General features: G+C 43.8%; 1 protein-coding gene across 2 annotated transcripts in view; it reads left to right on the plus strand.

The window, feature by feature from the left end:
* The window catches only part of SYNJ2BP (synaptojanin 2 binding protein), a 250,113-nt gene that overhangs the window by 22,281 nt on the left and 201,981 nt on the right, over nucleotides 1–25,851 (plus strand). For both annotated transcript variants that reach the window (XM_069638866.1, XM_069638868.1), the window contains exon 2: nucleotides 23,191–23,327. In XM_069638866.1, coding sequence (XP_069494967.1) covers nucleotides 23,191–23,327 — 137 coding nt within the window. The remainder of the gene's footprint in view (nucleotides 1–23,190; nucleotides 23,328–25,851) is intronic.

Here is a 25,851-nt window from a genome sequence, read left to right on the forward strand (position 1 = left end):
TTACGACAGGGTAATCAAGACCTCTTGACTTATATTGCCTCATTCAATAGACTTATAGTGGAAACTCAATGGCCGGAGAATAAAAGAATAACGCTTTTCTACAGAGGCCTGCGTGGAGAGCTCAAGGATGTGTTAGCTCAAATTGTGAATCCTCCACAAGAATGCTCAGACTATATTGACTTAGTTGTCCAATTAGACCACCAATTACTGAACAGGAAGGGTGATCGTTCCAAATTTGATACCCGAGTATTTTCTAAACCACAGACCTCTACTAGGGGAGCCGACACCGTGGAACCCATGCAACTAGGGGGCATGAAAGGACCTTTAACTCAAAAGGAGCGGGAAAGAAGAAGACAGCTGCAATTATGCCTCTATTGCGGAAACTCGGAGCACTTTCTTCGAGACTGCCCAGTGAAACCAGCTAAGAAGGCTGTAGGAGCCGCAGATACCTGTACCCAAAATTCTGAGCAGGGAAACGACCTAGCCCGACAAGTGTAGAGGTCCTCTTGCCGAGCGTTAAAATCTGTCCCGTGACCTCGCATTTCGTGGTGCCTATGGTCCTCATTAGCCCAAAACGTCCGGATCGTTTGCATGCAATTGAAGCTTACATCGACAGCGGAGCAATCAGTAATTATGTGGACCGTGAAATGGTATCAAGGATGAATCTACCTCTTGTCCCTAAGGCAGTAAAAGACGTCATTACTACAGTGGATGGCACGGAGATGGCCTCCGGACCAGTAACGCATGCCACCCAAGAAGTGACGTTAGTGAGCCAAGATGGACACCGGGAGAAAATCGTGTTCGATGTGATCAAGGCCCCTCAGTTCCAGATCATTCTGGGAATTCCTTGGTTAGAGAAGCACAATCCTCAGATCGATTGGCGAGCAAAGACGGTTCAGTTTCCAGAATGTTTTACCACTTGTTATCCTCGGCCTGATGTTTCACTGGCAGCGATCTCTTCCGAGGTTCCCAAATTACCTCCCGAATACCAGGAATTCCAAGACGTCTTTCGGAAGGACCAAGCTAACACCCTGCCTCCTCATAGGTCCTACGACTGTCAAATAGACCTGATACCCGGAACAACTCCTCCTTGTAGTAGGATTTATGCCCTCACCGAGCCAGAGAATCTTCACCTCAGACAATATCTGGACCAATACCTAGCTAACAGGTTTATCCGTCCTTCAAAATCTCCAGCTTCCTCAGCTTTGTTCTTCGTTCCGAAAAAGGAAGGAGACCTTAGGACTTGCATAGATTACCGCGCCCTGAATCAAATCACCGTTAAAAACAGATACCCGTTACCTTTGATCCCTGAACTCCTGGACCAAGTCAAAGACGCATGTATTTATACAAAGTTGGATCTCAGAGGAGCCTACCACTTGGTACGAATAAAAGAGGGCGATGAATGGAAGATGGCATTCCGCACCAAGTATGGGCTGTTCGAATATCAAGTGATGCCCTTTGTACTTTGTAACGCTCCTGCCGCTTTTCAGTATTTTATGAACGATGTCCTTAGGGAACTCAGAGATGTGTGTTTTGTTGTCTACATTGATGACATCCTCGTCTATTCATCATCTGAAGAGGAACACCAGAGACACGTCAAAGAGGTTCTCGAGAGATTGCGTCAACATAACCTTTTTGCTAAGCTTGAAAAATGCGTTTTCAACGTAACTGAAGTTGAGTTCCTGGGATTCATATTGTCACCTGACGGAGTCCATATGGATTCAAAGAAAGTCGATGCAATCATTAAGTGGCCATCACCAACCTCTGTAAAAGGAGTTCAAAGCATGTTAGGCTTCGCTAACTTTTACCGCAGATTCATTCCTGAATTCTCTCGGATAGTCCAGCCCATCACCGCTCTGTTTAAAGAACAAACGTTTTGAGTGGTCTACTGAAGCAGAACAAGCTTTTCAGGACTTAAAAGCTAAATTCATTTCTGCACCTGTTCTAAAACTTCCTCGCCCAGAACTCCCCTACATCGTGGAAACGGATGCTTCTAGTCTTGCTATGGGGGCAGTTTTATCACAAAGAGATCCGGTCACGCACCAATTACATCCTGTAGCCTTTTGGTCGCGCAAATTCTTGGCTCCCGAGATCAACTATTCAATTACAGACGAGGAACTTTTAGCCATCAGATCGGCCTTTAAAGCCTGGCGGCATTATCTTTTGGGAGCCAGACACACAGTCACCGTAATGACTGATCACCGCAATTTACAATATCTGAAGACAGCCAAAGCTCAGTCTTCCAGACAGCTTCGCTGGGCTCTGTTTCTGGCTGAGTTTGACTTTATAATTACTTATCGACCAGGCAGTAAAAACGGAAAAGCAGATGCTCTCTCCCGGATGGGAGTAGATGAACATTTGACCAATCCAGAACCAATACCCATAATCCCAGAACAAAGGATTTTGGGTTTGGTCAGCGCTCAATCCTTTGAAGACATCAAGACTACAGTCAAATCACTCCTAAATCCGGCCGATTTGCAGGACTGGCAATTAAAGGGAAAAGAATTCTCAGTGGATCAAGACCCACCATATTTCCGAGGACGATTGTACTTGCCCTGTGAGAAAATACAAAAACAAGTAATCTCCTGTTATCACGACTCTCTAATGGAGGGTCACCCTGGCATTACCAAAACCATGGAAAAGATCAAAAGACATTTCTGGTGGCCATCATGGAAGAAGGATATTAGAGACTTTGTAATCTCCTGCGGTGTGTGTGCCCAGAATAAAAGTCAGAAGGAGAAACCAGCCGGCCTATTACACCCATTAGACATCCCTCCCTGTCCATTGCATACCCTGTCCATGGATTTCATCACGACTTACCTCCATGCTCAGGGTATAATACCATTTTAGTAGTCGTGGATCTATTCTCCAAGATGGCTCACTTCATTCCCCTGAAGGGCCTACCTTCAGCTTCAGTATTGGCCCGAGAATTCTTAGAAAACATCGTTCGGTTACACGGTTTTCCCTCGGTTTTGGTCTCCGATAGGGGAAGTCAATTCATCTCCCACTTTTGGCGAAGTTGCTGTTGTCTAGCCCAAATTGATGTAAGACTTTCAACCAGTCACCATCCCCAAACTGACGGACAAACCGAGAGGACAAATCAGACTTTAGAGCAATATCTACGTTGCATGCTCCAATAAACTGAAAACCCTTGGAAGGATATTCTTTGGATCGCTGAATACGCTTACAACAATTCGACTCATTCTGGAACCGGGAAGACTCCCTTCTTCCTATTATGCGGACACCATCCTAGAACCTCTAACCTGGATCCTCCCCAAGAATTCGAAACACCTGCTGTGGATTACTTGCACTCGGAGATCACTCGTGCTTTTAAGGAAGCCACTGCCCATCTGCAAAGAGCTAAAGCTCAATTCAAAAAAGGAGCAGATCGACACCATAAAGAGGCCCCTCACTACGCAGTAGGAGACCAGGTCTGGTTATCCACTAAGCACCTGCCTATAAAAGGACCCCGCACCTTCATCCCAAGATACCTTGGACCCTATCTCATCTCTGCCATAGTTAATCCGGTGGCTGTCAAATTGGAATTACCTGCGCATATGAAAATACATCCAGTCTTTCATGTCTCCTTATTAAAACCAGTACAACCAGAAACCCGATTGACTAAACTCCCAGAACCTGTTTTGGTAGAAGGAGAACTTGAATTTGAAGTAAAGAACATCCTAGACTCCAAAACCGCCAAATCTAAATTATATTACCTGATTGATTGGAAAGGATACGGCCCCCAGGAAAGATCTTGGGAACCCTCAGAATATGTCCACGCACCTCGTCTGGTCAAGAAATTCCATCTGAATCACCCCGACAAGCCAAAACCCCCGGAGAAGACACGCTTAGGAGGGGCCTTGAGGGGGGGTGCTGTCATGATCACTGCTTCCAAGGAGCCAGGACCAGCCCAACGTCCTTGGAAGCAGGCCCCTAATCCTAAGCCTAGGCAACAGCCGGTCCCTACTGGGACCTTTTGGACCTTGTCCTGGCGCCAGTGGCACCAGGCTCATCAAAGCCATCGGTCCCGGCACTGGAAGCGCCGGGCTCATAATATGTGTGAAGATGCTTGGGTGGACTTCTGCAGCAGACCATGCTGCTTACTTACCAGCTACATAGGAATCCTCTGTAAGCCGGAACTATTTTCTTACCTGGGTGTGGCAAGCTCCACGCCCTGGATACAACACTGGAACTCTTCTGGAACAGGAACTCTTTTCTTACCTAGGCGGGGCCGTGGAGGAAGATTCCTCATCACTCCTAGGCTATTTAAACCACACCCGATTGATGAAGCGTGCTTCGCGTTATTCTGCATCTGCAGCAGAACGCTCACCGAGTCTGTTGCAGCTTTTCTTCTTCCGATCCTGTACCTGCAAGAACAATACTTACCATTCCAGTATCCAGTCTTCAGCAGCGCCTGTAAAAGACAAGAAACAACAGGTTAGCTCGACGACTTCACATGCAACGCATTCCTTACCTGGTCCATCGGCAGCGACCATTTCTTCACGCTGCACCTCCGCCTGTGGAGAAAAAAGCATAGTTATTACTTACCGGCAATCCGCGAATTCCGGATGTTTTCAACACTGCAACCCAGCATCTGAAAGCCAAAAGAAGAGACATTAGACAGGTATTTACTTACGCCCATCGCGCTCTCCACAATAGAGCGCCTGCAACTACTCCGGCGTTTTCCATCACCTCTTCAGCACAAACTCACAGCTGCGAAGGAAAGAGACAGTTAAAGCGCTTGCATATACTCACGCATTTCCAAGGCTCTGGCTCCAGCTTTGGCTCTCTTCATACCATCTTCTAACGCTAGAGCCCTGCAAAACAAATAGAACAAAGCATTATTCCGAAGCCCTGTTCAATACTTACGTGTCCACGCACCTAAAGACGATATGGACTAAAAGGTGTCCGGAAACTCACCGCTCGTGCTGTTAACGGCGGTTGCGATCCTCTGATGTTAAGAGGCCTACGTTTCACCCAGTGAAGGAACTGGCAACGGCACCCTGCACCAGACGCAGATGGAGAGCCCAGCATTCACCTATCTAAGGTGAGCATGTTTACCTGGGGGCTCTACGGAGAAGCTTAGACGAGAGAGAGAGAGAGAGAGAGGGACACTCAATTGCCCAGATCTTTAACCCCATATATTCTTTCATCTGCAGAAATCTCTCCCTTCGAGTTCGACGCACAGTGCGAAGAGGCTCAGCCCCAGAAGCCAATCGAGTCCTGCACATAACTTTTCGAGTCAGACTCCTTCCTGCCTAGACCAGCGCCTCCGTGGGAATCAGGTGAGCGTTACACTTGAGTACAGGAATCAGCGTGCCATCAATGTCGATGCCAAAGTAATATGGATGGAGGGCGCCTATTTTAGTTTGGGAGCCCACAATGAGAATCTCTGTCTTCTCATCATTAAGGCAGGGGCTATTCAGGGACATCCAATGTTGGATTATGGCGTAGATTTTGTTGATGGTCAATGTGTCCTGGGCATAATTCCCTAAGATCGGTATGAGGATCTGGGTGTCCTCTGCAAAGTTGGTGTAGATGACACCCATGTCGTCTAATGCTGAAAAGAGAAGCTTTGTGTAGGCATTATAGAAGGTTGGTGAAAGGCACGACCATTGGGGTACTCTGATGGGGACTGAGATGGAGCAGCGGCTGCTTTCCCTATAGAGACTCTAGATGTGCATTCGGCTAGGAAAGATTTCACCCAAATGTTGGCCTCTTTAGAGAAATTAAAATCATTGGATAAGGTGGTGCACAGTTTGTCATGGTCCACAAGGTCAAACGCTGCGGAGAGATCTACCAATAGAAGTATGCAGAGTTTTCCAGAATCCCTAATAGTATCCATTTGGGTTTTCAGGTCAAGGAGAGACGTTTCCGTACTGTGATTGGGCCTGAAACCAGATTGTCTCGTACCAAGGAGAGGGTTTTGTTCTAGGTTGGTTTGTACTTGTGTGTAGGCTATTCTGTCTATGATTTTGAGCAGGAACAGGACTGTGGTTATAGGTCGGTAGGTCGTGGGCACAGTTGGGTCCAAAGTGTTTTTTTTCTCTCCTTTTGTGCAGTGACCCAGGCTTCTTTGATGCTTTTTGGGACTATGTTAGTGTTGAATGAGGCATTAACACATTTGGTTATGATGGGGGTGAGAGTGAGTGCACATGATTCAACTACTTTTGCTGGGACGTTGTCCCCTTTACAATTAGAAGCTTTTAGCTTGGAGATAGTGTTTAACGCTAGTTCTTGAGTGACTGGAATGAAGTGAAATAGTAGGTTGGTATTCCCAACAGGGTTTGTGGGAGGGTTGTTATTGGGGATATTTTTATCTGCTAATATTTGTCTTTTGGCTGTTATTTTGTTTTGTAGTAGAGCAAACTTGGCGGCTAGAGCGTCTTGAATGATGGTACACCATTATTTGCTGGAGTTGGCAATGGTCGTGACCGGGATGGGGTTTTCCAATTCTCGGAGGATAGAGAAGAGTTATTTGGAATCTGATGATGCGTTGCTAATGCAAGTATTGTAAGCGTTGGCTTTATGGGTAATATTTGCTGTTTTGTATGTTTTATTTGCAGTCTGAAAGGCGTTGGCTGACTCAGTAGTGGGATGTTTTTTTTATGGGCATGTTCAAGGGCACGTTTAGTTCTCCTTAGCGATACTAACTCTTTGTTGAACCAGAAACAGGTTCTTTTGTCAGTGCGTCGCGTTTTAGTAGTTAATGGTGGTACTGCATTGATAGTGTCGGTGAGACATTTGTGGTATGAGTCTGCAAGGGTACATGGGTTGTCACTGGAGACGGGGTTAGATTCTAGCGCTACACTAAGTATAGGGGCAAAATTATCAGCTGTGAGCTTGTTAATATTTCTGGCTTTGTAGGTGTCCATTATGATGGTCTTGGGGGGGCACGGTTCATTACAGATGAGTGAAATTTATGCTATGGTGGTCCGTCCAGTCTAGGGGTGAGAGTCTCGATAACAAGTGTGGTGTTGAGTGAGAGAATCCAATCTAATGTTCTCCCTTTAATGTGGGTGGGAGCATTCACTAGTTGTGTGAAGTTCATGTCCTTAAGTGCGGAGTGTAACACTTCTGTTTTGAGGTCTTGGTTGTCGTTGAATCCTACATTCAAGTCTCTAAGAATGATGCATTTAGTGTTGGGTTTGATGTGTGGGGCTAGTAGCAGTGGTATATCTATTTCTGGATGACTATTGGTATTTGGTGATCGGTAGATCACCACAAGGTTGACTGTAGTTTTCTCGTTTATAGCGAGTTTTACTAGTAGTTCATAGCTTGAGATGTCTTCAATGGGACAGGATCTTAAAGGAAGGTTGGTCTTACCTATAATAGTTACACCACCTCATTGGGAAAGGGATCTATCGGTCCTGAAAATTGTGTAGTCTTGAGGGATGGCGAGTGCTAGCAGAGGTCTGGATGCTTGGTGAAGCCAATATTCTGTGCCTCCTAGTAGAGGTCCAATTTTTGTTCAGTGATTAGATTGTGTATCTCAATGGTGTGGGCTCCTAGGGATCGGGCGTTGATGAGGGCACCTTTTAATGTTGGTGGGTGGCTTCTGATCTGTTACAACTACAGGCATGGGTGTCTGTGAAGGTGGGGCGCTGGGCACTTGTTTGGTAGTTCATGCTGTGGGTGTCTTGGGTGTATTGTTATGGCGGTAAACTTTAGGATTAGGTTGTTTGGGTGTCTTGGGGGCTGACGTATGGCATTGCTGCGGGCGTGTTGTGGTTCGTGATCTCAGACAATAGTCTTGTGTTGGCCAGTATGGGGCAGGTGCAATACTCTATTGAAGTATTTTGGGTCTGGGAGTGAGCTGTTATGAGGGGTAGGGGTGAGCTCTTGAGCAGTGAGTGGAGCCAAAGGATTTGGCACTGTGGGCATAATCTGGGAGAGGTGGGAATGGTGACAGTGAGGGTAGGGAAGGCGTGTGGCAGGGTAAGGGGTGATGCCGATAACAGACTGGTCTGGTAAGGCCATTTCTGTAGTGAAGGAAGTGACTGCCTGTGCAGGGCACATAGTTTTGAAGGAGCCAGCCTAGCATTGCTGTGTATAACCAGTGGTTGGTCAGAGGCGCATCTTGTAGTAGTGTCCTACCATACAATACTAATAATGTATCTGGGCATTCGTTAGTCCCAGGCTATTCGATAGCTGGCTTAAGGGGTTGGCATCTATGATAAACTGAGCCTGAGTGAGGCGGCATAGCACGTAAGCATTCATTTGAATCATATGCACCAACGCATTAGACCTTTGGTAGGCTGAGGGCAGTATTCAGATGCAGGTAACAATAGCAAAATCAATTATACTGGCACAATTGGCAATTTGAATCATAAGCACCATAGCATTAGGTTTGTGATAGGTTAAAAGCGATATTCAGATGCAGCTAACAATAGCAGAATCGCAGTAATACTGGCACAGTTAGTAGGATACAGTATTAAAATTACGGGCACAGTGACCAATTGAGTCGTGGAGAAGTAGGCGGGGAAAGTGATTGTTTACCGTACACGGTAGCGGGTTGTAGAACAGATCACGTTCTGGGCACTGGCCTGTGGTGCCAGGATCTGCTGGGAGGTCACAATGAATAAGAGTCAACATTAAATGGTAGAATATGCGCAAGTAGGGGCGAATGTCAGAGGGATACAGGGGGCGGCTTATACATATGAGGCAGCTGCTGTTTAAGTGGAGGGGTCAAAGTTAAACAGTTGTTGCAAATAATAGTCTTCTATCGGGTGTTCCCAGGAGAAACTGGTAGGTGAAGTGGCTTGGAACGGGGTGTGTACTTATTCCTTGCTGTGAGGGGGCCAGCGGCCCACCACGGACAGGCACAACAGGCCCTTTTCCACAGCCCTTCTCCAGAAGGCCGGCTCCCTGTTCGGGTAGTGGGCGGATGTAGAAGAAAGCAGCCGATCGGGTGCTGCGTCGTGGGAAATTCAAAGATGCTTCCTCTAAGGTGTGCAAATGCCTATCGCGGCCATTGCACACGTTGCCAGTAATGGCACCTTGCTAGTTGGATGGCTGCAATACCAGCTGGGTGCTGTTTTGAGCGCTAAGACGCTTTGTTAGCACTATTGTTTTCTCGCTCTCATATGCAGCCTAAATGCTGGATATATTCGCACCAAATCTTCTCAAGCGTTTAGTGTAATTTCCGTCTCATGATACTTTTGTGGTTTGGTGCAAATCTTTCCAGCAGTTTGTTTTAATACTAGCTACATTTATGAAGACAGCCAATAAGGTTGGTTGCTGGGGGATATTTTTTTAAAGGGGCACCGTATGGGCTCCAGATTTTAGTGATTCTAGGAATCCCTCCAGATAATATGTCAGTCTCTCGATGGAGGTTATTGGGAGGTCGATCACACCCTAGAGGAGGTGGTTCATAATGGTGGCAGTATGCCCTCAAATTTCCTCAGTGGGCTTGAACTGGATTCGCCTCACAGGGCCACTTTAGTCTGCTTGCCAGGCAGCCATTTCTCTACCCCCAGTCACCATGGCCACTTTTGGGGGCCTTTGCGGAGGTCCACAGGCAAGTCAAAAACTGCCCACTTGACAAAGCTGTTAGCCATTCTCGGTGAGTACTGTAGATATAATACATTATGCCAATGGTGGGGAAAAACACTGAAATTCAATGAAAAAGTGATGGTTAAAGTGACCACCTGATTGATATGCTCTAAAACCTTACAAATTCAGTGAGGAAACGTTTTTAAAGTAACGTTGGTCACAGTGCAAAAGAACAAAACTGGAGAAATGTAGGCTACAACATACGTGACTAAGGGACAACAGCAATATCCCAAACTCGGCATGGTCCCTAAATTGATTTGTTGGCCAATGCAAAACGAATCCCTAATCAACGGTAAACATTAGTTTTGAAGACCCTATTTTTCCTATGTCAATCAGCACAAATGTGTAGTTCACTGTATGTCACCCCATCCGGTAGCAGTAGTAAGGAGCCCATGTACCCAGACATAGACTTGGAATATATAGTTAACAAAATGAAAGTTTAGAATATGTACTTGATAAAATTTTGTTTTCATGTGACCATTATGTCTTCTGTATTTATTTGCAAACCCCCTATGATGATGGTTTGAAATGTGATTGGGTGATCAAACAGCCGGTGTTCTCAAATGTATCAAGCATCAGCTGTTTCTAATGTTTTATTTTGAGAAATCCCTGGTTGGCGGGACAAAATATATTTTAAAACTTGCAAGCACGGAACCCAAGGGCATGTTGTCTCTCCGCCTGTACTTATCACCCGTACTACTGGAATCAATGGCTGCAGTTATCACTGAAGAATGTGTGCAGGAGTTTCCTTTTTCGTGGAGGTCGATGCCAATAGTGGGGACCCATCTTTAACACGGTCTACTTCGCAGCATACTTTGTCATGTGCTTCTTCATATTTGAAGGCAATATTTTATTTATTGGATATTTATAAGCTCCCTGTTGTAAATCCTGACCTCCTAATCAAATTTGACCAAATATAGCAAACCACTATCTGGCTACATCTGAGCATTCATGCAACATATGGTGAAGTTTCATAAAGAAGATTGAACAAAAGCTATCTTGTATTGGATTTTCTCTACATTTAAAAATAACATGGATTTTGGACGCATATCTTTTCGGCTTTGGTTTTCAAGATGTTTGTACACACCTAGATCTTAAGCTCGAACTGCGTGCATTTCAACAATTCTGAAAACGTGATCCACCAAACTCAAGATATTCAATTTTTAATGCAAAAAAAATAATTATCAGTATGTAATAACAGAAGGTCTTGAGTAACAACAATGTTCACCCAAAGGAATGAAACATCAAATGTGGAAAAAACGTATAAAAACACAGAAGATATTGGCCGATGAAATGGGACAAAACACCAACCATTGAATTGAGTGGAAAAGGAGCCTCCATGCAGACATGCATGCAGCATGTGTGCATTTTTGTTTGCCATTTAAACTTCATTAACTTTATCGAAGCACAGTCGAACATTGTACCATAAACACTATGTCATAGTTTCATACAAAGGAAAAGCCAGTTGATTGGTACATCCCCAAGGATTCTGCTGAGAGCCTTCTCAGCCCATTTCGTACAACACTGTATGGAAGAAACATTAGCCAATTTACCAAAATAAAGCTCAAATAAATTTGATAAATAAAATAACCAAATATCGGTTCCAGGTGCACATTGCACTGTATCATGCTGATGTCTGAAAAAGTCTCAGAACCAATCTGATAAATTATATCAACGAGAAGGTCATCTTGTGCAAGTGTAGCTAGGTCGGAGTCGTACCAGGAATTGCACTTAGTTTTGGACTTCAAGCGGATCCTCATGACAAGGGCAAGAGCATCAAGAGTAGTACAAATAGAGTAGAGCAGGGACAGGGCTGTGTCGGGGTGTGAGTCAGCCAGGGGTTTAGGTGGGGGGTAGGAGGTAGTAGGTGGCAACGAAAACCTCAACTGACACACGCTTCATGGGCTGGATGTCCGAGAAGGTAGGTGGCAATCTTTGGCTTGGGGGGGCGGCGGAAGAGAGGGAGAGGGAGAGATGAGAGAATAGGAGGCAGTGATCGTTCCAGGAGAGAGGCGTGGTCAGAGGAATAGAGAGGGGGAGGCCAGAGGAGATCAAGACATGAAGCATCCGAGACTTCCGATCGGTTCATCCCACTTTTGTTAGCTGGCTCACAGTGCCTCTAAGGCGCATTATCTGCAGCATCTGGTTCATGGACCATGAACCAGGCTGGTTGGTAAAATGCAATGTATGTTTATTTTAAAATTCAAAATAAATCATACAATTTTTAATATGGGGCAGCAATCACCAATGAGGTGATAATTACAATGAGAATGTAGGCAATGCACTTGGTTTAACCTTCTAGTGGAACATATGCAAAACACCAGGGAAAAGGAGCACTTTTTGATTTAGGAAAGATAGCACCCGAGTTAGGATTTTCCCTCAACCCACAAAAAGGAATCAAAATGCAACCTTCCCTCACCAAATAAGAGTGGAAACCGTACTTTAAACCCCTTGCAATGTTATGAAATGACACTCAGAAATGGACAAATAAATAATTAATATGCGGTTAATCCTCCTAAGGTGAATACAATTTCTCACTAAAGCAACAATGCAAAGACACTAACAATCACCAGCAATGGATTACCAAGAGCATACAATTGAAAACTGAGTGGAAAGTTTTAAAAACAAATGACAGCCAAATGACACGTGTAAAAGTTACATTTCCTTTCAATTTCCGTGTAATTTTACTCAAACAGTTTCTTTAAAAAACTGACAAAATATTGCAAATCATGATACGGGTTTTAGTCTGAGGGACAGAGGTACATTACAGAGATATTACAGAAGTGAAATAATGGGGGTAGCTGGTGAATTTCGAGAGATTTGGAAGGTAGAGAGTTTCGTTTTCAGGAAAATATAGCATGAAAAGGAGAAAATCGGTTTTATAAGTGAAAGGCAAATTTTACTTAAACTAGATTTAATGGCTAAGAAAAGAGGAGCGCCACCTGTGAATATAAAAGTTACACTGCGGTTGTAACCCTTCACGCAGTGTACCCCTTTTCTTTAGGGAAAATTAATTGATTTAAACACTATCGCTATTGATTTATGATCTATGCAAGACAGACATGAAGAGAAAAGTGGCGCTAACGCTTGAAGATCAAGGGCAAGAACACAGAGAATTCTGATAGTTTTAACAAGTTTCCAGGATAAGGATAGGAGGGCTTAGAGATTGGGATAAGGACAAATGCAAGACAAGGTAGACTACGGATTTCTATGGGGTAGGGATTATACTTACAGTCCACTTTTAGTTTTGGGATTTTGGACCATCAATGGTTCTGGTCACTGCACAGCAGCGCGCCTGGCAAAGGACAGCTGGGTAAAGACAGCTTGGGAGGGTCGGGTCACTGGATGGTAATTCTGGTCACTGGATGGCACAGGTACCTCTGGATGCAGTTAGTGGGCAGCAAGCCAGGCTGGTTCAGGATGCTTCCCAAAAGAATACCACAACTTTCCCCTTTTGGTTATTTGGGATTTTAGTGGGATTTCAGAACTGAGGCCTTGTTGGGCTAGGATCCTCAATGCTCAGGCCTTGTAGTTGGAATCTGGATTCAGCAGGATGAATGGAACAGGAACGCTGACGCAGGAAGTGTGTGCGTCTAGAGTCTTGTCAGGGACTCTTATTTATAATGCATAGTGACATCATCAAAGTATATGGCTAAGCACATCTCTAACCTAAGGGATTGGTCAGGGGGGCTAGTCTCCGCCTCGCTTTCAACTGGTTGGATTTCAGGATAGCATGTCAGATTTATGATGCGAGTTTTACAATGTTCAAAAACCTCCCACAGTTATTTGAGCTAAATTCCGATTTAGCAATAAATGGTACATTTCTACAGTTGAAATCTCTTAGCAAATTTGTGTAGAGCATAGCACTCCAACTCTGCAATCCGTGAGACATTGCTTGGCCCTTCTAATACTTTTTTGGTAATTTTGAGCATGAACGATTCGGCCTAAAATTCCATAACTTTATACACATGTGTGGATTAACATAAGGGATGGAAGCATAAAAATTTGCATTGGCATCATGGATACTTTCCTTGTAATCCCTGATTCTTTGCCATTTCCATTCCCAAAGGGTCAGTGAATTCTACCATGTCTTAAATGAAAGCCCATAAAATCACTTTTAAACTCAAATTGTTTACATATTTACAAAGTCTTGCTGCAGAGATAAGACTTTACATTATGCATAATGTAATACTTTGCAAACCCTAATTGCCACATGATATTAAGCAATCAAATGCATTTATTTGGTATATGTGCATCCTTTAAAGTCTCCTTTGTCACATTGCAGCTCATTTTGAGATGTTGATGCTGCCATCTAAGAATCCTGTCTAATGTAGTACTTAAAAAAGCCAATATACCTAGAAAATATTTTAATGGTGTGCAAGTTATGGTTTGCACACTAGATTCTTCACAGGTAATGCTGCTGCTCCCCCTATTTCCAACTCGTGTGGGGATCCGCAAGGTTCCTGTCTCCCCACCCTCCACAATGTATACACAAAACTCTATTTGATCATCTTGGCTTACTGGGAATCTCCTTCACAAATTACGCAGACAACACCAAAATCCTTATTCCCCTCTCAGTTGTCCATGCCCAGGACTCCACTAACCTGAACATCTACAAAAAAAACCTGGATGGCCCTCCACAACCTCTGCTTTAATGATGACAAAACAGAGCTCCTTCTAGTTGGCACGTCAGCCCGCCTTGCAAAACTTGACCCAGCCTTTCGCTGCTTCAATATCGATGGCCACAAGATCCATGTCTCCTCCTCAATGGAAAGTCTGTGCATCCACCTTGACGCCTCAGTCAACATGTCCCTTCAAATCAATCAAATTACTTCCACAGTAGCCTATGCCATGAAGCTCATACATGCGCGCAAACCAGTCATCTCTACTGACAATCGCCTCACGGTTGCTCGTGCCCTAGTCTGATCCAAGCTGGACTATTGCAATGCCTTGCTTTGCGGTACATCTGAAAAAACTCAAACAGGCTCCAAGTTACCCAAACAATGCCCTTTGTACTGCACAAGACCTGAGTAAGTATGAACATATCTCTGAAGGGAGATCTGTTCACTGGCACTTGGTACGGGAAATAATTAAATTCAAAATCCTCTCCATCACCCATTGCTGCTTGTCAAACAATGCCCCTTCATACCTAGCCCAGAGTCTCCATATATGTACGCCTGTCAGACCCCTGAGATCCACCCAGAGTCACTGCCTAGTTGTCCTGAGATTCAGATGCAAAACAGCCAGGGACAGGAAGGGGGAGGGGGTTCAGCTTCCAGGTGGTAGCAGTCAACCTCTTGAACAATCTACCACTTTACCTCAGATCCGAACCTTCGTACCCTCTGCACAGGAACAAGCTCAAGACCCACCTGTTCAATTAACCATGTACTGTATGTACCCACTGCTCTTATATCTCTAACCAGCGCCTAGATGCGTATGGGATTTGCACACTTCTACAAATGGAAATATTAAATATAGCATGGACATAGTAACAAAGGCTTCAGTTCACTGCAGTGTACAGAGTTATCTTGACTATATGTACATGTTTACTGTAATAGTGTGCATGGCCTGACTTGCACCCGTTTTCCCCATAATGCCTATGTTTTTACATGGGCAAATGCTGGCGTTTGGGGGACAAGCCATGCCAATAGTGCCCATAAAGTGGCAAATTGATGCAATATTTGGGCAAAGTCATCACAGGTGTTTTATTTGTCGCAAATACTAGCATTATTGTAATTTATTTTGCTATCTATACTGTGGAGCAGCTACAAATGGTCCAACAAACAGCCTGGAATCTCATTTGTTTTTCTGCGCTTGTACTGCATGTTTATTGCTGTGCAGGGTTACCTGTTTCAATTTGCTTTTGTTTGTTTTTGTGACTGACCTAACCCTTTGGGGGAAGACCTGGAACCCTATCAATGACCTGAAATAAATAACTATCAAGGAAAAATGAAAATCCTTTAGGAATTAAATTTTTTGGTCCCTTCCAGTCCCATTGCCGCTTTGTTTTTGTTGTTGGAGTATATACCTACTTTTAGTGAGTAAAACTGTCTGGTATGCTGCATGCATGTAGTGCTGATTGCTAGCTCTTCTGGCAATAGAGATCATTGTGGAATAATTAACAGCACTCCAACGTATACATTTTGGGTGTAAGGTAGGTAAATTATTTTTGGATGGCTGTAAAGCCCACCAATCAAGAATCAGTTCTTTTTATGACCCACATCCTGCCTGGATCCGTCTCTTCCTCTTTCTTTTGCTGCTCACTCAGCAAACAAGTTGAGGGATTGGGGGGCTCTGTACATTTTACTGTTTATGCAGTATATCTTATATGGTTTATATGTCGCTGTATTGCTGATAGATTATGTAGCTGCCGATTAGGAGAGTGCATTATTCGGATTTGATTTGCATCTTTGGTAGTAGTAGTATCATGCGTATTAATGCGATGTGTGTTTCACTTTTCTAAGCACGCAGACCGGAGCCTTGAACAAACATGCTCTCTTAAGGCAGCCGATCCTGCTCTCGCGTGCCTCTTACCAGTATTGCAGTGAGGCGTTTCAGCCTCTGCAGGAAGCGCGAAGGATGCTTTGGTTCACGCAGCTGGGACTGCGGCGTTCGTCGTGACGACCTTGACTCGTTTTACGACAGCGACATGGTCCGCGTCATTTCTGGTGTTTCAAGCCGGCATTGGAACGCAAGCCGAGTAGGAGGCTCCACAAATGTGGACTGCCAATAATGTTAGTATTGCAACGCGAACAGCGTTTTACACAGCCTCACCTGCAATTGAATGCCATTCACTCCCACAAACTGGAATATATTGAATATGCGCTGCACCAGTAGATTCAGCAGTAGCACAGATTGTACTGCATACGGAGGTGACCTGACCCTCTAGAGCAGCTTTCCTTGTTCAAGCACAAAGTTGGCACCACATTTATTAAACAAGTACACTGCACCTGGCACTCCTAAATCTTCCACTGTATACATAGCAGCTTGCTGAGTTCAAGAGATTGTACCCTATATAAGGTTGAAGTGTCTGAGAAATTATCCTGTGATAGGAGGTGCGCACAACAACAATTGTAGATCTAGTTTCCGTATATATCTAAAAAGTATATTTAGCTATTGAGAGGTATGCGTCAGCAGTGAGGACCAGAAGGGTAATTTCTCAGAGACCCCCTTCAAACAGTACGTGACAAGAGATTTGGAAAACTTCACTGTCTGTGCTGCCAACCTGTGTCAGTGTAAGAAAACGGTAACAGAACCTCTAAAGGTTGCAAATTATGTTGTTAAACATGCAAGTTATCCACATTAGGGTTTCAACAGAAAAGCAGAAAACGCCAACACGTGTTTCAACCCTAACCGGGCCGTTTTCAGGGCGTATGAATATATCACCGACAAGGAAATAACCAATAGTACATATTCCGTAATTCAAACCACCAACATGGGTATTATTCAATCGGAAATTCATCAATTTCAAAGCAAAAACACAGAGGCATGGAGAAAAACGGGGATGGGGGAGGGGAAAAAAAGAAAACAAAAAAATATAGTGAATGAATAGTTCTCAATATTATACAGATTCACAATATCATCACAGTTAAGTCAATGCCGCTTGGTGAGCATATTCACATCCCAAAGGATACTGTTATTAACTAAAAAGTACCTGATAAATTGAAAGCGAGGTACTAGCTGTGTACAGAAAGCCGCACAATGTTTGGTTGTTTTTCCTTCTAATCTTAAAGGGACGTCCATAAGGTGTGTTTAATCTGAAAAGAAGACACGACCTGCTGCTGTCATAACCAGTCACTAATAAAGATGGGAATAACAGCAAATTGCGCATGTTTAATTAGAAAGTGCTGTAAAGCTTACCTACCATTCCCGGTATTTTTAAATCGCGAGATGAGTTTTCAATAAAGCATAATGTCCTGAATCCAGTTTCCAAAATGAAGGACTAGTTGTCAGCTTGACATGAAGTGTACTAAAGCATGAGAAAGAAGAAAGCAAAGGAAAGTATTTTGTAAATATCAGCCTGAGCCCATGTTGCTTTCACATTAAGGCAGGAGCCGAAATGTGAAAGTTGATTTATTAAAGTAGTTCAGGGCTAAAAGAGCCTTGTAACAAAACACATACTTGGACATTGCAAGCTTACCAAATTTCCGCTTCAATGCGTTCCTGACTAGCAGTTACTGCCGTGGGGCCGGTCGCAGTCTTTCGGAATGTGGGTGTTGGCTGTACCAGCCTATAACAGTCCAGAAAGTAAAATAGACTTTGGTCATGTGACCAAAGTGTTCAGGAGTTACCTAGCAACACTGAGCAATTCTGCCACCTAGTGTCCAATAAAAAGCTATCCCACAAGTTACAGCTTTGCAATTTTGGGATTTCAAGTTGAGGGAAATATGTGAGTCAATAAATAAATGTAAATCTACATTTGTTTTGAAACAGCTTGGTGTTAGCTGGTTCCGGGCGTCATTGCCGTTCGCCTGATCTACAAATTGGTTCATTCGTCCAGTCATGTGCTGTAGTGTTGCTTAGTAACAGCAAACCAACTGCAGAACAAAGTGTCCCCGTACTTGGGCGTGGGGTTGTGTTAAGAGTAAAGCCCCAGTAGGAGAGGTGAGTGCCGTAAGCCACCAATGTTTAACATGTCGGTCAGTGCAGAAACGCGATTCTATATTAAATGAGCTTTAGTGTATGTACCATAGAAAATTAACAAATGTCCTGAATAAAGACAAAGATTATACAAGTACATAGGGAGAAGTTAGTAGCTAATGTTGAGAATAATAAACGCCAGCGGTAAATAACACTGGTATAGCAATTTGAGGAGATCATAGATACATACGTTTTGTAGGTTCTAAAGGTATTAGTGCCAAGCTGGCCTAACGCGTCAGTTGCAGTGCTGATATAGCACATCAATACATCCATCTAAAGATAAAGTAAGGGTTACAACCGGAGTTTGTGCTCACGTTAGGTGGTGTGTATGGGTGGTCTTGAGTATATGGGTAGCCAAGATAATAATACAATAATGCAACTCACAAAAAAAGGGGGGGATTGTAGCCTTTCGTGGAGCACCAGGTAATAATAGCAACCAGTGTCGCGGGCTGATAAATTGAGCTGTTAGGCCTACATTAGTGTGTGGGGTAGGGCCACAATGAACTTGTTGGTTAATGAACTAGTGATAGTCAGATGCGAGCAGAGCTGGTTGGGGCGCCAGGTGCATAGATCTAGAGACCGGGGGCAAAAGGTCTGAAGTAGAGTTGAAGCTGCACATAAATTGTCTAGAGTTGCTATCCGGCTCCTAAGCAGTGCGAACGTTCCCCAGGGACAGTTAACTGCTGTGTTCTGCTGAAGATGGACAATATCTCAGTAGTCCAATACTGTTGGCACACTCATGTTGGCTGAGTTAGCGAAGGACTTTTGGCACAGTGCCTAGGTAAGAACATAGTAGTGATGGCGGAGTACCTGCCAGGGGAGAAAAATATGGTAGTATACTGGATCTCGCGCTACCTGGTAGATTCCAGCGACTGGAGATTGCATCCAGCAGTCTTTGTGAAGCTGCAGCAGATGTGGGTCCGTTCAAGCATCGATCTCTTTGCCTCCAGATTGAATGTGCAAACTCCCAGGTTTTTCAGTTGGCGACTGGATCTGGGAGTTCTCTTATGCCTTTCCCCCTTTCATCCTGCTGACAATAGTTTGTGAATGTTCGAAGGAAAGCTGTGAAAGTAGTCATAGTGGTGCTGTTGTGGAGGTCTCAAGCTTGGTTTCCAGTAGCGATGGAACTTTCCTCAGATTTTCAGAGGATGATTCCTTGCAGGCTGGACTTACTACTCAACCGAGACGGCCAGACACATCCATTAGTCTTGTGAAGTCTGCAATTGTTGGCGTGCGGGGTTTCAGGCAGAGATGGGAATTGCCAGGAATTTCGCAGCTCGCCGCTGAATTCATCAGAGATTCATGGGCCCCCTCTACGCTTAAGAGCTACAGCACTGCATGGGACAAATGGAAAGCTGGTGCAGCCAACATCCATTAGTGCAAGTTCTCAATTTCCTAGCATCTGTCACAGGACAGTCGTGTGTTCAGGACCCTCAGGTTTTATAGGTCGGCCATATAAGTCAGGCACGAGACAGTAGACTATCAGTAGGGGAGCACCCGGCATAGTGCTTCTCTTGTGTGTTGTAAAATTGTGTTAACCTCCCGCGCCCAGATACTCGGTACTCTGGGTTGTGGAGGAGGTGTTCTGATTATTTCTGAGCTGGCCAGACAACGTTTAGTTGCCGATCCATGACAATCTTGAGAAGTTGCCAATGCTGCTCTGTTTGGTGGCTTGTAGAATGGGGTCTGACGTGAAAGCGCTCGAGCTAGACAAAGATTTTCTATCCAGAGGGGTAGCATTCAGCATAGCTAAACGCACGAAGAATGCATCCAAAGTAATCTCTTATTCTTATTTTCCAGATAAGCCTAAACTCTGTGTAGCGCAGTGTATCAAAGACTATGAGAAGGCGACAGTGAGAGTCGGGCCAACAGGACTCGCCCAGTTACCAATAGCACGTAGGAAGCCTTATCATGGAGTGGCTTCAGCCACTATAGCTAGGCGGGTCAGAGAGGTCATGCAATTGGCAGGTATTGATTTGAGTATGTTTGGTGCGCATTCAGCTAGAGGCATGATGACTTCTAGAGTGTTTACAGCAGGGGTGTCTTTGCAGGACATTATGAAATCAGTTCACTGGTCTGCAGATACAAAATGTAAGACCTTTTACTTTAAGCCAGTGTCTGAGATTGCTGCAACAGTCATAAGTAGCTTTAAAGAAACATAATGCTTGCCTCGGGTCTTGATATAGAATGAAGATTGCCCAGGCTTACAGCTCACAGGAGTCTTAATTCTATTAAAGACACAGAGGTGAGCATTATCCTACCCTTGATACACTTGGTGGTATACCGTTTTAGTATAATGAATTGACATGTATTAGAGGTTGTTAGGACAGTTTTTCTAAAGTTCAACCAAGGGCTCCATAAAACCATACATAAGCTCCACTCTTAGTGTAAGGCTGTACCACCTGAGAATGTGATAGCATGGACAGAGCAGCCAGGCTTATCTTAGGAGGGAGGGCTATAGCATGGTACAACGAAATTGTAACATGTTCAGAATGGCTGCAGGTTGTATCCTTTCAGAATACCAACAGTATTTTAAGGGTAGCAGACCCTGTCGTTCTGCAGTGACTCTGTTAGGAAATCACATAATAAACCAACCTTGTTAAAAGTATACACCTTGCAACATTACTTTTAAGATCTCAGTTCAGAGCTAGTAAATCAACTCATACACTGGGGCCTCAAGCTACTCAATGATAAGTATGAACACTCAACTATTTTAGAATGCACTAAGCAAATCGGGGAAAGCAAAATACTATTATACTTTAAGACAGACACAAGGTATTTCAAGGTAATTAAGTGACCTTTTGGCATATAAGTATCTTCTAACTAATAGCTAGTTATACCCAGTATACCTTTTTAGAAGTGTATAATACAGATTCTAAGGTAAGAAAGAACTTTTGTGAAACTATTTTTGAATAGCAACCAAGCAATTCGGGGAAGCACAATCCACGGTTACAAGTTTACATGAGCAGCAGCTAATCAAGGTGAGAAGGACCTATATACTTTTTAAAGGAGCTTCCAGCCACTCAAAGGTAGATATAAACCCAAGACTGTTTTAGATCTGTATAAAGCAGACCGGGAAAAGCAACATTCAATGTCACACTTTAAGAATTCACACAATGTTATTCAAGGCAGGGAAACCCTATTGGTAAGCTTTTACACTCATCCAGTTAAGCAATGATGAAACCGTACCAACAATTATCACTTTTTTAGAATATGGGACACTATTCGGAGTAAGTAAATCAACTTACACACTTTTAGAGGGGCAAAATGCAACTCAAACGTAGGCATAAACTTAATGACACTTTGTAACTTCTTTCACAGAGTTACAGTGACCACACTAACTTCTTTAGCAAATAAATACCTTTACACTTGTTATACTTTCAAGACCGAATCCTTTTCTTATGCAGTCCTTCGCCAGTCTATTGCATGAGTTTTCTCAGAGGCAGACAATGGACTTTAGTTGTCTAGGTGCCAGCTGTAGTGAGGTTGAGATGGGATTCAGTTGCAGGAAGCTCAACCAGCCCCCCATTGAGACTTTGTTCCTTTCAGGCAAGGTGAAAGTCAAAGGTCTGCAGAGTTTTTGGACTCCTCCCTCGCTTCATGCCTTCTCAGACACCCTGGAGCCTGGGAGTAGAATACAAAGGTTTCCTGCCAAAGACAAAACTTCCACTGAGATCGGTCCCACCTAGAATGGCAGGAGAAAACTCAGAAACAATAAGTGCATGAGAAATGGTGTTAACAGGCTCCGGGTAATAAGACTCAAAAGTCACCAAGGTAAAACCACTGCCACCAGCCGTTCAAGCAAGCTTGCAATTGTAACAAAAATGTTACCAGGTAAGTAAGAAAGTGGAGACGTTGTATCCCCCCTATCACTCAACGTAAGTTGGGGTGTGCTGGCTCACTGTACAAAATGTAAAGGGGGATGACAATCCCTCTTTAGCCCTTGGGAACAGTAGCTCACGCAAGTACATTAAAGAGACAAACTGGGAAGCCCACAGGGGCAACCCAGCCTAAGCCCAAAAGTTATACGAAACTATAACTCCAACCATACACTATGGAGAGACCTAAAAAGGTCACCCCTAAAAAGAGTAAAAGACTACAAGAGAGGGGAAAATATTTCCCTTCACCTAGGGACAAGGGGAAAATAAGCACCAAGTCCAAGCAAAATGTTCTGGGGTTGACTCAGGTCAGGAGGATTTATCACAAATATGAATCTTACCTAACAGAGGTTGATTGCGTATCCCCACCCTAATGGTGTATTTTTTTTAATCTTGCTTTAGAGGGTATGTCCAGAAGAATTAGTGTGCCTTCATGTGAAGCTGGATAACTGGCGTCTTGGTTTCCTTTTCATTTAGGATTGTATGCAGTAAAAGTTCTGGTGTTAGCGTTGCTCGATTCAAGTTTCCATTGGAATTACTGTCGTATGGAGTGTGAGTTTCCTCCCAAGAGTTGGGTGATCGTTTGTATCCAAAAAAAAGAGGAAGTGACCCAAGCAGGATGTGGGTCATAGGAGGAACAGTCTTGATTGGTGGACTTTGCGGATACAGGACTACAGTGAACAAGGGACTTATGGGGATTCATAGAAAATGAAAAAAAGTTTGTTTTGAAAGGCTGCTGATGAGCGAAGGTAAAGAAAGTTAAGCCTAATGTCCGCCTCCGGTCTGGATGGTTGTAATACATAATAAATATTTATTTGGATGACTACAATAATCTGATAAGCACTTGATTGTTTGACTATGTTATAGCGCCTATTTTGTCTCAACAACACATTTATGTCAAACCCATAAAATTGGCGATTTTAGCATCATGCAGGATCGCAGTTCTCTTCAGAGATGTTTTTTGGACTGGCTTCGATTTTGTATGCTGAGTAATATGACTGCATTCTGAGGGAAGACTTGGAGACTTATTCCTGGTGCAGTAATCTTTGTGCTAGTTTTGCTTTGGTTCGTTGATGTTTCCTTTTTAACTACTGAGTCACACACTCTCTTTTTCCAGGTCTGGGTTTTAACATTGTTGGAGGAAGCAACCAGCAATACATTACCAACGACAGTGGCATCTTTGTCAGCAGAATAAAAGAAGGTGGAGCTGCTGCTGCAGATGGGCGGTTACAGGAGGGTGACAAAATTCTGATGGTGGGTAAGATTGCGATTCAGGCCAAATTAATCTCACCCTGCATGGTTTTGCAGACCTCCACTTCAGCATTCGTATCAAGTGTCTGGGATCTAGCATCAGCAGGAATTGAGAACACATTTAGAACTAGGTGGAATCATTCACAATGGCTGTTTCAAATTGGTTATAATTCGGATGAAATGTACAGTCGTTTAATGCTCAAGAACCACACTCTTGCAATTTTACCTTATGTGCACGATTTGAAGCAGTCTTCCGTCAAGAGTTCATTGTGCATTTGTACGTATCTTGCAACATCGAGTTTGTCTTTTTAAAATAAATATTTTTAGCAAGGAAAGAAATCGGACGATGGCTCCATAATGTCACCTCAGGATATAACCAGAGTAACACAACCACTGCAATGTTATAGTTCTGTACAGTCCACAGGGTCCTTTATGTTGATAACCCCACAATTTCCAAGCATGCAGCACAATCCAACCCCTGTCATAGAAAAGAACACACTTGTGCCATATAGCTTGTTGGTTCACAAACCACATTATTTCACTTCACTCCGATTGTATACTTCTGTGCAAGCATAGTCAAATGCCCTCCTAATATGGCTCACCCAAGGCTTCAGCCTCACACTCATCTGTTAGTTTAGGCTAGGGCTTTGAACCTGGCTGGACAAGTGACCTCCATGTTGTCATGTTGCTTACTACATGCAAGGACGTTGTGCCAGATTTGACCAAATCTCTGCATTTCGCCATTTAGTGCATCACCTGCAGAGCAACAATGTCCTAAGCTTGCCACACCAATCCTGAGGCGCAAACAGCGTAGCAATAAACAGTGAGCCCACTATACTGGAACCCAATTCTGGGTCATTGGGTAGGCAATTTCTAGTAATTATTCTTTTTTTATGACATGCATCGTTCTAGAAGTATACTGTAGGTGGGCACTGTGACAGAATGCGATCTCTGAGGGCACGTCCTGCGCTTTATTTTTCTTATTAAAAAGATGAGACGGGTAGATCTGTCTCTGAAAGTGAGGTCTTGTTAATCGGGTATCATAATGCTCTCTGCTGAAAAGCATAGTCCAAGAATTTAACTCTGCACGGCCTGCCTACGTGCGCCTCCGAGCAGCTACCTTGTAGTTTGACAACATGGCAGTACAAAGTGACATTGCAGTCCTTGCAGCCAGGAGCTCCCTTTACCCATCAGCAGTCCTGAACCTAAATTAAATTCTATAATTGTGTGCTCCCAAACCCTGGTGGCAGATGAATATATGAATTTTCGGCATCTCTCTCCCTGGGAATTCTTTATGTACATGGGATTTTAAAGTGCATGATGCACGAATACAATTTTATTTCGACCTTTCATTTTGATGGACTCTGATTTTTTTGAAGCTAGTACATTCAGCAGACTCTGAAGAGAGCTCCTCTACTTTCTTGTTTTCTACGCAGCAGAACGTTTGGAAAATATATATATATTCATTCAGGTCTGGTTAGGACATGGTTTTGAAATGTCGGGTTGGGACAATGGAACTGCGGGACTATTGCGCTTCCAGGTGAGTTCTTGTGTGTCCTGCTGCGTGTTATTGGTCTGGAAAGGACAGTGCCCCACTGTCTTTGGTTGAGAGCATCTATGTCTGGGTTGAGAACAGCCACAATTGCGCTAGACGCTCACACAGAGATTCCTGCCAAGAGGATGTCCACCAGAGATCATATCGAAAAGCGGAACGTGAAACCAAAGTCATCGACAGATACCTTCTTGACACCAAAGGTCAGATCCATGGGTCCCGAGGATAACATGACCAGATTCGTCACCAAATACAGCCATAGGCCACAAGAATTTATCAAGAAACATTGGCATATTCTCTGGATTGACCCAGAGATCGAGGCATGGGTCCCAGAGGTACTGCTATTTTTATTTTCCTTCTAAAACATCCACGCTTAAGAGCATGCAGCCCCTCATTTATGTTACCAACACCGACAACACCCACAAAGTGGCTTGAGTACACCAGGGTTAAGGGATTTCACAAATGTGAGACCTGCACTATGTGTCCCTATGCAAAGTCCAGCAACATGATTGACTTTGGTGTTACCTTCAAACACATAATCAAACAATTCATAAACTGTCGATTCGAATTTGTGGTGTACGTGATTGTCTTTGGGCTGAAACACATAGGCAGCATAATCAGGGAGCTACGTACAAGGATCAGAGAATACCCCAATTTATTGGGCTCACAGGACACCAAGTATCCCCTTGCTCAACACAAGCAAACTCAACACCAGATGTACGATAAGAGAAATATCTGCTTTGCAGGAATCAACACCATACCGCATAACATCAGAGGGAGTGACAGAGCTGCGACTTCGGCAGCAAGAAGTGAGACTTGTATGCAAACAGACTTTTGGCCAATGGCCTCAACAAAGAACACAAATGTAATGTATTTTTGTGAACTCTGTTGTTTATGCACTGTTGTATAGTTTTTGTGTCTGTACTCGTGGAACGGAAATGTCTGGACACCATTGTGATTTTCACAGTATAAAAC

This window comes from Ambystoma mexicanum, chromosome 14 (assembly GCF_040938575.1).
Source record: "Ambystoma mexicanum isolate Mex_15411 chromosome 14, UKY_AmexF1_1, whole genome shotgun sequence".
NCBI lineage: Eukaryota > Metazoa > Chordata > Amphibia > Caudata > Ambystomatidae > Ambystoma > Ambystoma mexicanum.